The sequence below is a fragment of the Solea solea genome, chromosome 21 (assembly GCF_958295425.1).
Source record: "Solea solea chromosome 21, fSolSol10.1, whole genome shotgun sequence".
NCBI lineage: Eukaryota > Metazoa > Chordata > Actinopteri > Pleuronectiformes > Soleidae > Solea > Solea solea.
In genome coordinates, this window is record NC_081154.1 from 15238242 (window position 1) to 15252265 (window position 14024).

General features: G+C 40.4%; 1 protein-coding gene across 3 annotated transcripts; it reads left to right on the forward strand.

Moving 5' to 3' along the window:
* Nucleotides 1–136: 136 nt before the first annotated feature.
* tdrd1 (tudor domain containing 1) lies at nucleotides 137–13921 on the forward strand. Of its 3 annotated transcripts, none has more exons than XM_058620204.1 (26): nucleotides 138–326; nucleotides 631–806; nucleotides 951–988; nucleotides 2107–2167; nucleotides 3041–3155; nucleotides 3284–3350; nucleotides 3469–3549; nucleotides 3647–3826; nucleotides 3922–4065; nucleotides 4594–4759; nucleotides 4867–4956; nucleotides 5827–6003; nucleotides 6084–6191; nucleotides 7514–7684; nucleotides 8606–8863; nucleotides 8963–9094; nucleotides 9386–9493; nucleotides 9590–9757; nucleotides 9852–10202; nucleotides 10306–10422; nucleotides 10496–10621; nucleotides 11828–11995; nucleotides 12120–12533; nucleotides 12652–12705; nucleotides 12831–12874; nucleotides 13495–13920. In XM_058620204.1, exons 2-26 carry the CDS (start codon nucleotides 644–646, stop codon nucleotides 13564–13566), a joined length of 3573 nt encoding a protein of 1190 aa, XP_058476187.1. In that variant the 5' UTR covers nucleotides 138–326; nucleotides 631–643; the 3' UTR covers nucleotides 13567–13920. The 3 variants fall into 3 exon arrangements, with proteins under 3 accessions (XP_058476188.1, XP_058476187.1, XP_058476186.1); XM_058620203.1 differs by having other exon boundaries at nucleotides 140–326; nucleotides 10493–10621; XM_058620205.1 differs by lacking the exons at nucleotides 11828–11995; nucleotides 12120–12533 and having other exon boundaries at nucleotides 137–326; nucleotides 10493–10621; nucleotides 13495–13921.
* Nucleotides 13922–14024: the final 103 nt, after the last annotated feature.

A 14024-nucleotide genomic window follows, 5' to 3' on the forward strand; every position in this document is an offset into this window, starting at 1 on the left:
GTGTGACGTCAACAGGTACGCCACCCTATGCTTTACAGAAAACGTAATAATATGACACACAAACACTCTCACACTGTTAAAACACAATGGACTCACTGCACGCACCCTGCGTATCAGTTTATTAGGAACACCAAGCGGATTTTGAACTATACATTTTCACTGCACCACAGTATTTTGCACACGTTTTATTTTATTTGACAGTATTTATATACATTTACACTTTTAATACAGTACACACACAATCTTGTTGACCTCAGCAGCAGGTGATTGCGCAATGCGCATGCGCAGAACTACTAACAGGTCCACCAACACGTGTCCTCGGCCAGGTAAAATATATACTACGCAACATAAAACCTTATCATAATGTGAACGTTATATAGATATGATATGCATAGATAACGTTGTGTAGTGTATTATTTGTTATGTGTGCTGTTGTAAGCACAGTAATGAGCTCGTTGTGAGTTAATTAAGGAGCTAATTTGTCTGTGGCTAGCCTCGTTAGCTCTTGTACGTTCAATTAGCCGCATTTGCAATTAAGAGCAAACGAAACTCTCGCGCACTATTCCACACTCGTATTACATCGCCGTTAACTACCTTGACTTAATACATTTTCCTTGACATTGTTTAAAGGCTAACAGTCGACATGAACCGTTCATTGTCCCCAAACATGCTTCGACCGAACCTTCCCCTGAGGAAACCGTCATCGAGCCCCATGATGGCTGCTCCCACCGCAGCGACTTGTCCGAGACTCCCTGGGCCCGGTGCCGCTTCACCTCTCCGCCTGGCTTCCCCCATCACTGGAGATGGTAAATTATTGACGTCTTAATCTGAAAAGACTATAACAACAATTATTGTACAAGTGTTTTTTTCTCATTTATACATTTGCTGTCAAAATGACATGCACTATGGAATATCTATTTAATAATAAATATTTGTATTTGTTTTTTTAGGTTCTGTGCAGTCACCAGTCAAGAGGAGTCAATCTGCAGTAAGTGTCCAAACATACCTAATAGTAAAGGGACAGTTCAGGTCTTTGAAATGAGTTTGAGGTATTGACACTTTATGTCAATACATGTTGTTTTGTAAATGACACAACCTAGTGATGAACAAATCAGTTTTCGGTGTACTGAATCACTAGAATCAGTTGATTAAAAAGATTTGTTCACTGAATCGTTTAGTACTTCCCGTGTGCTCAGTTGAACGGAAATACGGCTGAATGGGTTGTGATTCGGCACGCAATCACCGGCTTTTAGCAGTGCTGTCACTAAATACACCAGACTCCTCTGTTAAATATTGAGATTTTTGAAATTTCTTTGCTAAATGTTGGAGATTAATTAATTTCAGGATTTCAGAATTCTTTTTAACTGATCTGCCGTCCGGTATTTTTTCCGTTTGATTCTTATGTCGAACGCCACGCTCATGACTCTTCCAGTGATGACAGTCTCTGCCAATCAGTGGCCTGCAGTCTGTTGACGTCACATTTTAGTATCGGCTCAGCTCGCTTGGAACCTCGCCATAGCAGGTACCAAAAAAAGGTACCAGGTACTATCCCTAATTGAAAAGCCAGCCAAACAGGTAGAGCTGAGTAGTGCTCGAACTGCATAATGGAAAAGCACCATAAGTGAATTTTTCTGCTCAAAATACAGGTCATGCAGCAGTTTGACAGGATATAAGCTTGATACAAATATGTAGCCAACACTACAATATCAACACTGACCAACATGCAATTCCTCCTTTTCTAATGGTCAACATTTCATTTCATCTAACAGCAGCAGGAATCATGCTTTGCTGCTCAGCTCCTCCCCACTGGGTGCTCCCACAGACGAGCACACAAACATTGACCTTTCAGTCAGACTCGTTACAAATGTAATTTTGTCCTCGCAAACAGAAATGTCCATGTGTAATGGCATACAGGGCAAAGATATGAGATCAGATCAGAACATGGCCACAGGAGACACATCCAGGACACAGCAATGTCAGAAATGAACAGTCCTACTTAACAGTGGATGTTAATATCTTGTTTGCACAGGGTCAGGGTTGCAGCTCAATATCATAAATCAGTGTTAAAATTAAAATTGGTTTCTCGCATTTATTCTGCCTTCACAGCTGTTTGGATCTGTCCCCCCGGAGCTGACTGCACACTTCTGCAGCTATTGTGGTCAGCAAGGTAATATTTACACAGATGTAAACCACAAATGTCAAACATTTAAAGCCTTCACACCAAAGTGTCCTCATGAACGTTCCTGTTGGTGCAGTGATATTTGCACCGATGACTATTACTGTTTTGTGATGTCTTGAAACACAGTAACCAATGTGATGTTTTTAAGATAATTTATATATATGACAAAAATAGATTAAATTAAAACTTTGATAGTATTTCATTGATGAGCTGCATGTGTGTATCTGTACTTTATTCTAAGTGTAATGTATTAAATGTAATTGATTTTCTTTCTGAAATATCATTCTGCTAGTACCAGTTGGTAGAAACAAAATGGTATTATATATTCATTGTTGGTTTACATTTTTATGCACTACTAATCCTTAACTCTGTGTTTGTGTTGTAAAGCCTCTCTGATGTTTAGACAGGCCACAGCGATGTTTGCATTAAAAATCACGCCAGGATGTTCCTGACAGCAGAATTTCTTCTGTACAGCCCAAATACTAGTTTTATGTAGCGTCGCAGTGTGTTTACAAATGCTGATATTTCAACCTGGTTTCCATGTTGAGGTTAGTCCACTCCTCCACTGAGTGTGTGTGTGTGAGGGGCTGCCACTGCTCACACACAAGATAGGGGAGAAGCTTTTGATTTAATATCAGCAAAGTGATTATGGCAGTTTAATGGTTGCGAAATGTATATTGTGCATTTGATATCGTGATAACAGTACGTTTATTGGTAACTGTTACCAATACATTAGTGTATTATTCTCTGTTGTGATTTTATCTGCGCTGACTCTTTGGTTTGAGTTATGCAACACCATTTAATCCCTGTTATTTTTTTCATTCATTTAGTAATGTCTTATTCACTGGTATTTACTGACAGGGAATTTTCGATGCAAACGTTGCAAGACGACGTCTTACTGCTCTGTGGTGTGCCAGACAGAAGACTGGAAGGCGCACAGACACATTTGCAGGTCTATTGATCCGCAACCTGCAAAGTAAGCTGGCTCAAACCTGAGTGCCACTCACTGTCAGCTGTAAGCAGGTTTTAATAATGTCAAGTCAATGCATCATGTGACATAAGTAATGCAGCGGCTTGTTTGTGTTGTTTTTTTTTTAACAAAAGAGAGAACCCAAAGGACATCACAGCTCTGCCTGTGTCAAGTGATCAAACCTGTCAGCTGGATTTGAAGGTAATTTCTCTGCTTTGATCTTGTAGTTAACATTTTCAAGCACTTCATTTGTATGATTGGACACAATTTAAAAATGTAAAACTGTGATCCGATAGTCTTTTTTTTATGTTGATAAAAGCCTGTAGATGACACCAGCCTCCAGAGAGTGTATTTAAAAGACCTGAATATGGGTAACGTCATGTCAGGAACAGAAATCCAGGTACAACATACTCAGTTTCTTCCAAATGTAAAAACTGATTTCTCTTCTGAAATACCAAAGTTCACGGTTTGTTGATTGTAACTGTGTGTGTTTTTAGGCATCCTTTTTAGAGTTCTACAGCCCTGCCAGGTTTTATGTTCTTGCCCAAAACCCTGAGCAGCTGGAAGCTATGCGGGTTATCAGTACAGAGCTACAGAAAGCCTACAGCTGCCCCTCAGTTACTACATATGTACCCTGTGTTGGTGAGGTTTGTGGAGTGCAGTTCTCCTGTGATATGGTAAGCAGAGGTCCTTTCAGTGGATCAACAAGTGTCTTGAGATGTCATGTACAAACGAGTCTTTGACCATGTTACTTGTGTTTTGGAATATGTAGAACTGGTACCGAGGGCTGGTCAAGACTTTGTCTGCTGATCAGAAGACGGCCAAAATCCTTTATATTGACTTTGGCAATGAAGAGGATGTCCCTGTGGAAAGAATCAGAACCCTGACTGCAAAAATACAGCCATTTTGTCCATGTGTGAGTAGAGCTGAAACGATTAATCGATGAATCGATTATTAATCGATTACTAAATTAATCAACAACTATTTTGATAATCGATTCATCGGTTTAAAGCTTTTTTCATGATTAAAACAAGATTTCTGATTGTTTAAGCTTCTTAAAATGAATATTTTCTTCATTTCTTTGCTCTGGATAACAAATTAATCATTAAAAGTCAATCATTTTGGTTTGTGGACAAAACAAGACATTTGAGAACATCATCATTTCCAGGTTTGACGAACACCGATCAACATTTTTTATGGTTTTCTGATATTTTATGGACCAAACGATTCATCGATTAATCGAGAAAATAATCGACAGATTAATCGATTATGAAAATAATCGTTAGTTGCAGCTCTATGTGTGAGTGTACACTCAACCATTCAAATAAGCTGTTTTCACAAGGGTCTATAGTGGCAATGATGTGTGATGATATCTCTCACCACATGACGTTCATTATGGCAGTTTGCAGTGTCTTAAATTAATGCTTGCTTCTGCCGTGTCCAGGCAATGGAGTGCCGTATTGGTGGAGTGGTGCCATCAGCTGGCAGCTGGTCAGACGAGTGCTGTATGATGGTGAGACAGCTGCTGACTGGCAAGACAGTGACTGTTAAGCTCCTGGAAACATTAGAGAATGGACGCATCTATGCTGTGGATATTCTGCTTTCGCTTGGTATGTTATATAGAACTGCAAAGGATAAAAAATTAAATCAGTTTAAATGATTTGCAAAAGTCCAACTCAACAGCTCCTTTCTTGTCTTGTTTATTTTTTGATTCAAGGTAACCGGCTGAGCACATTCCTCATTGAACATGGCTTTGCAGTCGAGGAACCGTCAACAGTCAATGTAAATCCAACTCGGCAAGAGATAAGTAAGACAGTCCACTCAGGAATTCTTGTCGTAGCAGCTTTGTATTTCTTTCAGAATCACATCACATCGCTTTATCTCAACTATGATCAATCATTGTACTTCTGTGCTCAGCTAATCACAGAGGCTGTTTCATCATTGGTCAGTTAGATCAGTCTTAAGAACTGCAGGACACTCTCATCACAGGGAATAACTGTGAGCCCCCCCCCCGCTTGTTTTTTGGGTTTTTGTATTTGTAAAAAATCTCCAAAATGTTAATTTAACCACATTGTTGCATACTTATCCTTATCATTTTTTTCACATCACCTAATTTGAAGTTACTTTCCTCTTATTTATTGGTCTTTTCTTCCTCCCCCATCTCCCTGTGTGTATGTCACTTACTGACTTAGTTCCAAAGGATAATTGGAATTCACTGATTTCATTGATGGCGTCACATGTGATATTTCAGTGTATGCAATTCTTCTGCATGTTCTGGACCTCTAGTGTTCTAAAGACTTGAAATTCTGCACCAGTTAAAATAAAAAATGCTCTGTCAATATGTTGATTTATCAGTTATTTATTAATTTGTCAGTTAATAACTGATGAGGATGTCTGCCATTTAGTGACCTCTAATTTATAGTGAAGTTCTGCTGTAATTTGCACGTGTTCATACTTTATATATTGGACCCGCAGATGAACTGAATGCATGCAACAATTGTCAACCTAAAAACCTAAAATTGTCAACCAATTCTGTTTTTCAAATGCCATTACTTAAGAATGTATAGATTGTGTACAGTGGATAGACATTATTACTGATTACAATAACTGTTTATACAAAGCACTATAGATTTATAGCACTCTAGGCTTCTCTCAGAATATCTATGCTCCACTTTAGGCACCATGACAAATGTGTCTTTGGAAAACTTCAAGCGCTGCTCCAATGGGATGGACGACAACTCCTGGGCTCAGCCTCCTGAGCCGCTGAAACATGTAGTTGGTGACTCCTTTTCTGTTGTCATCACCCACTTCCAGTCGCCAGATGAAATCATTGTGCAGAAGGTGGAACATGCTGGTATGAAACCTTTATATCCTGCTGCATTCGTCATAAAGCTGCAGACTTGGAGATTTAACTTGAGAGCTTTGGGTTGACAGGTGTGATTCAGCAGATGCTGTTGAACCTAAGGGAGCATTGTTGTCAAGTTACAGCCCCCCACAACTTCAGACCAGCACCTAACACTGTTTGCTGTGCCCAGTTCTCAGGTAAAACACAAGCATCCTAACACCTGACACTACTTTCCCATTGCTATGTCAACATTGCATACCAGAGGTCGACCAATATGGATTGAAGGATAGCAAATAATACATAGTGTTCAACTTCCGTAACCAGTTATTGAACCACACTAATGGTCTGTTAATGCATTCTATAGTTTGTCTACAATGTATTTTCAATACAAATGTAAACATTAAATATTAAACACATGAAACAGATCATCAAAAAAATGGCTTCAAGTGGCTTTTGAGAGCAATTTCTATTTAATTTGTAATGGCCCACTAAAATAATTATTTAAAAAAATGCTATATATATAATGCTATAAAAATATCTATATATCTACCCTGTATCTCTACCTCTATTACCGTAAATTTCAGCCTGACTATAAGCCGCACCAGCTAAATTTGTAAAGAAAATAAGTTTTGTACATAGGCCACACTTGAATATAAGCTGCAGGTTTTCATGTTGTAACCAGTAGCGGCGCCAGGATTCAATCTCTTATCAAAGGACTTTGTTAATGAATGCATTCACTTTATGAATGACGAGTGAGTGCGCGTGACTAGCACTGAATGATGTGTCCGCCATGGCCTAAAGTGGGCCCATCTGTAACGCCGCTTGTGGTTGTAACATGAGATATTTACACAGAAAGACGCTACATGGAAGTTTTTCGTTGTTTTTATTAAAACAACGTAATTTAAACACGGGGTGAACATGCCTGCAGAAAATAAATTAGCACCGACACGGCATCAACATGCCTGGATGGTTAGAAAATGAAACACTGCACCAACATGACAGTAACAAGCCTGGTTAGAAAAGAAAACACTTTAGCCTACCAGAAAAGTCATTGGTCACCATCTTCATCTTGTGTACTAAAGCCACTGAAGTCTTTATCTTCAGTGCATAATCTTTCCCCATGTCTGTCTCACTTTTGCTTTTACTGCTAGAGAGTGCCCCCCGGTGGCCGTTAGCCAGTAAAAATCTATAAATTAGTATAGGCCGCAGGGTTCAAAGCATGGGAAAAAAGTAGCAGCTTATAGGCCGAAATTTACGGTACATACATTGCATTATGAGTTTATTTGGTGATACTATGCTACATTGATTAATCAAAGAGGCACTATATGCCAGTATTGTTGCACATGATGCAAAAACTAAATCAGTTTTCAAATGAACAAAGGTTTCATAGGTTCATAGGTTTTTTTTCATGAGTTCACTTTGCCTTCGGATAAAATATAATGTTTCCTCGGATTTTAAAACACTGTTTCATATCAGAATAGTCATTGTTATCATGGTTGACCCTGTGCGTCTCATCCAGAGGACAAGCAGTGGTACAGGGCCAAAATTCTGGCCTATCCATCAGAAGAACGTGTCTGCATTGGCTACCTGGATTTCGGCAACTCTGAGGTGGTGGAAGTGGGTTACCTGCGGCCTATCAGCCCTTCATTACTGGCGCTGCCTATGCAGGCTATTCCTTGTGGTCTAGCAGGTAGGGACATAATATTTTTAAATTGGTTTAAAATGTATGTGTATACTGTATATATAATGTAATGTATAATGGCTCTGCATTATACATTAATGCAAGTCAGCAGATACATTTTTTCCCCGTTCCATCCCAGTCTTCCCCCTTGCTTGACTTGAGAGTGTATACTGCTGTTTGGTGTGATAATTTCTTTACCCTCTCTGTGTTAACTTGGTGTTGGACAAGGACAGAAGGACAGGGGATGTTGACATTTCACTGAAGTTCAATAAAGTCTCACCACTTAGTGCTAGAGCTGCAACTAATGATTATTTTCAGAATTGATTAATCCGTCAATTATTTTCACGATTAATCGAGCAATTGTTTGGTTCATAAAATGTCAGAAGACGTTAAAAAATGTTGATCAGTGTTTGTCAAACCCGGAAATGATGTTCTCAAATGTCTTGTTTTGTCCACAAAACAAAATTATTCACTTTTAATGATTTCTTTATTATTCACATTTAAGAAGCTAAAACAATCAGAAATCTTGTTTTAATAATGAAAAAAGCTTCAAACTGATTAATCGAGAGTCAGAATAGTTGACGATTAATTTTGTAATTGAGTAATAGTTTCAGCTCTACTTAGTGCTATAGTTCTTGTAAAACCGAATAGGTACATATGCTGACCACAAGCATCATCAGAAAGTAAGACTTTGTAGCCAGTCTGACAAGGATTCTTGTTGATTTGCTGCTGATGACACTGGTATTAGTCCTGGCCAGAGGACGAGCATCTATCCTGGTGTTATAGCAACAACTCCAACAACAAGCAATACATTTGAATAACTCACAGATATTGATACAAACATTGTGTGGTAAACTGAAATGTCATATGAAAACACCATCCTGTTGTGTTGTCTTAGGACACCCATCTTTTTTGTGGTTTCCTTTCCAGGTGTGCAGCCTGTTGGTGAGAGATGGTCAGATAAGTGTCTGTTGGCCGTGCAGCAAAGAATCTCAAACAGAATACTGCGCATTGACATCCAGGGAGCTCAGGAGGGCAAGGCCCTGGTGGCCATGATTGATGAGGCCAGTGATCCTCAGGCCAACATCGCTGAGCTACTGATTTCTGCTGGTTATGCTGCAGCCGTTACCATTACCACCAGTAGTGACCAGCAGGTTGACCAGACAGTTATTTCTGCAAAACCACATGGTGAGAAAGTCTGAAATAAGTCCCAAAATATACATCTTGAGGATTCTTAAGTCTGTTTAAACACAAAGTATTTTTTGTGTGTTGAAATGTGCTCTTCAGTGCCCGCCCCTGCCTGTGACCCTCTGGTGTGGTCTTTCAGTGAAATTCCCTGTGATGGCCAGACAGTGGCGCTGCAAACCACTTTTGTGGCAAACCCTGGAGAATTCTACTGCAGAATTGACAGTCCCACAGGTATTACTTTTTCAGCCTAGAGAGCCACCGTTTTTAAGTTTTTGACGACAAAGCAAGGTCAGCATTGTGTGAAATTAATTATCTCCTTTTCAAGTATTTCTCCAAATTAGCCTTTTTCATATCAGACATGTTGACTTGTGACAGAAAGACAGACCTTCCTGTTAAAGTCACAGGTGGCTCTGATCTGTTTTAACATTCATTTATACCTTTGCTTTTCCTCTGTCAGTGTCTTCAGTTAAGTCCCGTAATATTGATGTTGCCTTAATCCTCACTTCTTTCTTCCTGTATCAGACCATCAGCGTCTGCTAGATCTTAGGGCTGAGTTGAAGCAGCATTGTGAGTCAGATAACTCACCATTGGAGCCCAAAGTGGGAGAGCCCTGTTGTGTCATGAGTCCTGGTGAGACTGACTTATCATGTTAATTATTACCATTTAGGTAACAAGTTTCAGTATGTCTTTTTTTTTTTAGCGCTAATATGTGTCTTTGCTCCCCAGGTGATGGAGCATGGTATCGGGCTATGGTGAAAGATCTGTCTGACAGTAAAGTGTCTGTGAACTTGGTGGATTATGGTTTCACCATTAAAGTAGAAAGACACCACCTTAGACCCATTAAACCCCAACTCCTCACGCTGCCCTTCCAGGCGGTTTGTTGCTGGCTCTCAGGTATGTGTGGGTGCGCATATGTAATATTTCTTAATTATTCTCACATGAAAGTCAATCATGCATTTTAATGAGCATATGTTCTGTTTGGTTTCAGGTGTGGAGCCCCTGGGCTCAGAATGGAGCAGTGAAGCCTTGCTGTGGTTCCAGACTCTGGTGGATGGCAAGCAGCTCTCTGCACGCGTCCTTTCTGTCACCAAACAGGGTCATGGTGTGGAGCTGGAGAGCCGGGGTTGTAATGTGGCAGCTGCCTTGATTTCTGAGCAACTAGCCAAAGTTCCTGATGAAATTCTGAAAGCGACGCATGCAAACGCAGGATCTGCAGCCGTTTACCAAGAGTGTGCAAAGAAAAATGAGCACAGTCATGGAAAGCCACTGGCCTCCAACCAACCTGGAGCCAAATCTGAAGAGCTGCCAAAGGAAGTGCAAGCAGCAGTGCCATCTGAAGGTCAGCAGGAGTGTCAGTGTTTCCAACAAGGAATGTGTAGTGGTGGATTTTAGGAACCTGCTTGACTTTATGTGGGGGTTCTTTTTTTTTGCTTGTTTTTCAGCACCGTCTTTCCCAGTGGACTGGAAGACAGTGGAGCTGCCCCTCAACGAGACCTTTAAGCCGTACATTGCAGCTGCCATTAGTCCTTCCCTCTTCTACATACTGGCTGCCAGCCAGGGTCAGAACACTCACCTGTGGTTTGATATTTGATATCGTTCCTGTTGTAATTTGTGCATGTTTGTCTGCAGTAGACCAGCAGAAGCTTCAGCTGTTGATGAAGGAAGTTGCTGCCTACTGTAGCAACAACCAGGCCTCTCTGTCCTCTGTTGCTCTGAGCAGACCAGGTCCAGGGGCTGCCTGCTGTGCCCAGTTCTCTGGTGAGGAAACTGTTATTATTCATTACACATACATATAACAGATCATCCTAACCACTTGGCTTTTGTTTTGTGGGTGTATCTGTTTTCTCAGTCATACTCCAGCCTGTTTGCAGCCATCTCTCTTTACAAGTGCAGCTTTATTGTTTGCCGTTTTCTCCATCTGTCTTCACATAAAACAAATCCCTTCCTGTGTTAATATCACACGGTGACATAAAATAAACTCCACTATACTGAGAAACACAGACAGAGGTGTGCCGATAATAGGCTTAATCAGCATTTTATAACACATTTCACAGTGGTTTACTGTTGAAATGTACTGGGATAGTCAGACTCTGGGTTGGTTGGTTTAATAGGAAATTGCGTCCAGAGTTGAACTCTTACTGAGAGCAGGGGAAAGTCCCATCATCCAGACTTAATCGTCACTGCACATTGTTTAATAATTGCAGTATAGGGAACAGCTGATCTGTCAAAGAGTTATTCAACACAAACAGTCCATCAAGATGAATGTTTTCCTCTAATTCTTGTGGTCAACTTTCAGGTTTGTTCTTAACTCATCTTGAGACCCCACCTGCAGTTGTTACTCCTGCAGTCCTAAGCTGGTAATTTGGTGTCTGCTAGTAGATATAATTACACAGTGTGTGCTCTGTGGAGCGTAGGAGCGGCTCTTCTTTAAACACAGTATACAAGTAGGAGACCATACATTGGCATGCATTCCATAGTTCAGCTAACAACAGGGTCTGATTTTAATGGAGTTTTTTTGTGGCGTCTGTTGATTCTTTGCTCGTAAGGTGTCAGCGGGTTTCAACAGCAGCTGTGTAGGTGGTTTCGTCTGTGTCACTTGGTAACTGATGCGTTTTTGTTTCACCTAATGATCAGTAATGAAATGATTTTTGTTGTGTGACTATAATGATTGTTGTTGTTACAATTTGAATGCCTCTGCCACGTTTTTGGCCACATCTGATTGTTTGTGTGTGAGCAGCCAGCCCTACCTCAAAAAGTAAAGGACACATTTGGAGAAAATATTCATCACTCAAAGAATAAATTATTGGATTTGATGGTGATGGCAAAGTTGAATGTATGTTATTTTGTACACACTAAAAACAAGAGCACATTGTTGGTTGTGACTTTATATTAGTTTTAAAGTTCTGCTCAATTGTTCTCAGAAAGCTACCAAAATATTTGAAATAAACTTTTTTCCCCCTCCAGCTGATAATAACTGGTACCGTGCAGTGGTTTTAGACATTGGCGAGAATGAAATGAAGGTAATTTACGCAGATTATGGCAACAGTGAAACGGTGCCATTCTCCCGAGTGTTGCCCATCCCTCTGCACCTGCTGCAGCTTCCCTTTCAGATCACTCGATGCACCCTCACTGGTAAGGATTTAGGGCAGTTATATATGGCTAAGCTATTTTTGCCTGAAATCAATTTCACACAGGACTTCATCATTGGTCTGTTGCGGTTTACTCCTTCCCCCAACCCCTCCGACCATGTTCCTAGGTAAGGAGCACTTTCCTGTGGACTGGCCAGAGGAAGTGCAGCAGTTGTTTCAAATCATCCTCTCGAACAGCGTGCTGGCCAGCGTTCAGTCCTTTGACGGATCTGCTAACATACTTTCGCTCACTCTACCCACTGAGAGTGGGGGGGAGGGCCATGTTTCTGCCATGATACTGGATGCTCTACAAGCTCTTAACAATAGAAAGACTTGTCCAAGCCCCACCCAGAAGCCCGAGCACCCTGACAGCAGCTCACCCTCTGCCATCACTCCGGCTGAGCCTCCCTGTCCACTGCCCACACCTGAAACGCAAAAGGAGCAGGAACACCCAACTACCACCAGTCTAGTCGTCACACCAGAACCTACAACCCAGACTCATCAACAGATTAAAAATGCCTCTGCAGAGAGTTTAGTCCCAGGTATTATGCGATATTGTTACAAGAAGTCCTTATTTAGATTCAAAATAATGAATGTAAGTGAGAATGTGAGTTGTAAGAATTGAAATAAATTAGCAGTTACAGCAATTTTGTGTTTCAGAAGCTCCAGCGCAGAAGACTGAGGCGACATGCAGAATGAGCACAGACATCAGTGGTATGTACGCTTTTTAAACAAGGACACGATCCTTGACTGCTCATCTTTAAATGGTTTTGTGTCACACGTGACAAGTGACACGTTCAAGATGGTGTAGCATTGAAGTCTTTCTGTTTGAATCCCAGATCCTCAGACATCTGGCTGCCGTTGTCTTAGCCTGGAGAGCAAGGTCAGCGCTTTTAAAAATGTGTTTATTTTTTACAGCATATATCTTGGCGGCCTTATCGTTCATGATAATACCTGCATACAACTGCCATGTTTTGATTGGTGTAGCTACATGTTAAAGTAGTGTCGTCTCCATGACAACCAACACCTGTTCTCAATGCACAGCACTGCTGGTCTACTGCTGCCTTGTTTGATGAATGTGTGTCACTGAGTAACAAAGGATAGTCGGCAAACAAGGATTTCTCTATGGACTTTGGTGTGGGGAGTGAGCAAATGACACATACTTCAGACTAATTGCAAAGAAGAGAAGTTAAAACAAAATTCAGACAATATACACTTGGTGGCTAAGATGTATTTGTTTGCCATGTTTTCAGTGAGCCACTATAATTTCACCATAAAGCTGCTGCTGCCACCATGTGGTTAAAGATGTACTATTAATGAGCTCGTCATCAGATCCTTGGGAAAAATATTGGAATACACCTAATTTCTTTGCCTGTCTGTTATCATGAAATTTTTTTTTACCTTTCTGCATACACACACCCACTACCTCTACATTCATGTTAATTTCATACTTGTGAAGGAAAAAGTGCAATGTCATGCTTTAATGATTGTTGTCTTCCACAGATTGATCGTCTGGAGCAGCTGCTACAGCTGCAGCTTTCTCTCATCAAGCAATTAGCTGGACACACAAAATAAGATTCAACACATATGCATAATTTGACTCTCCTTGTTTGTCAACTTGTTTTTGTTTCAGAAGTTGCCCTGTTAATTTTTATTTTGTAAGTAAGATAATGCACCTTTTGGACATTTGTGTTTTTAGCCCGTAGTGAAATCATTTGAACTTTAGGTTTTAAAAGTTTTGAGTTTGTCTGAAATCTCGTAAAAAAAAAAAAAAAAAAACCGGCAGGAAATAATCACTAGTTCAGGTAGGGTTGTTGGCCTTGTTCTTCTGTTTTGACACGTGTTTCACTCCATAAAGTTCCGTGATGGGAAATGAAAATGATTGTGTGGAGGTGATTTTTAGTTTGAATGCAGATTTCACACCATTACAGTAAAACACAGACAGGCTGCTATTGTGACAGGTCACAGTAGGAAAATCATAGCTGTTAATAATTACATTAGTAATAAATAATAATAATAATAATGACACCTGG

Coding starts and splice junctions, on each gene's coding strand:
- tdrd1 (XM_058620203.1), top strand. CDS start 644: ATGAACCGTTCATTGTCCCCAAACATGCTTCGACCGAACCTTCCCCTG. Junction 10,622..11,827: donor CTGCTGTGCCCAGTTCTCTG/GTGAGGAAACTG, acceptor TTCCCCCTCCAG/CTGATAATAACTGGTACCGT. Junction 12,706..12,830: donor AATGAGCACAGACATCAGTG/GTATGTACGCTT, acceptor TTTGAATCCCAG/ATCCTCAGACATCTGGCTGC.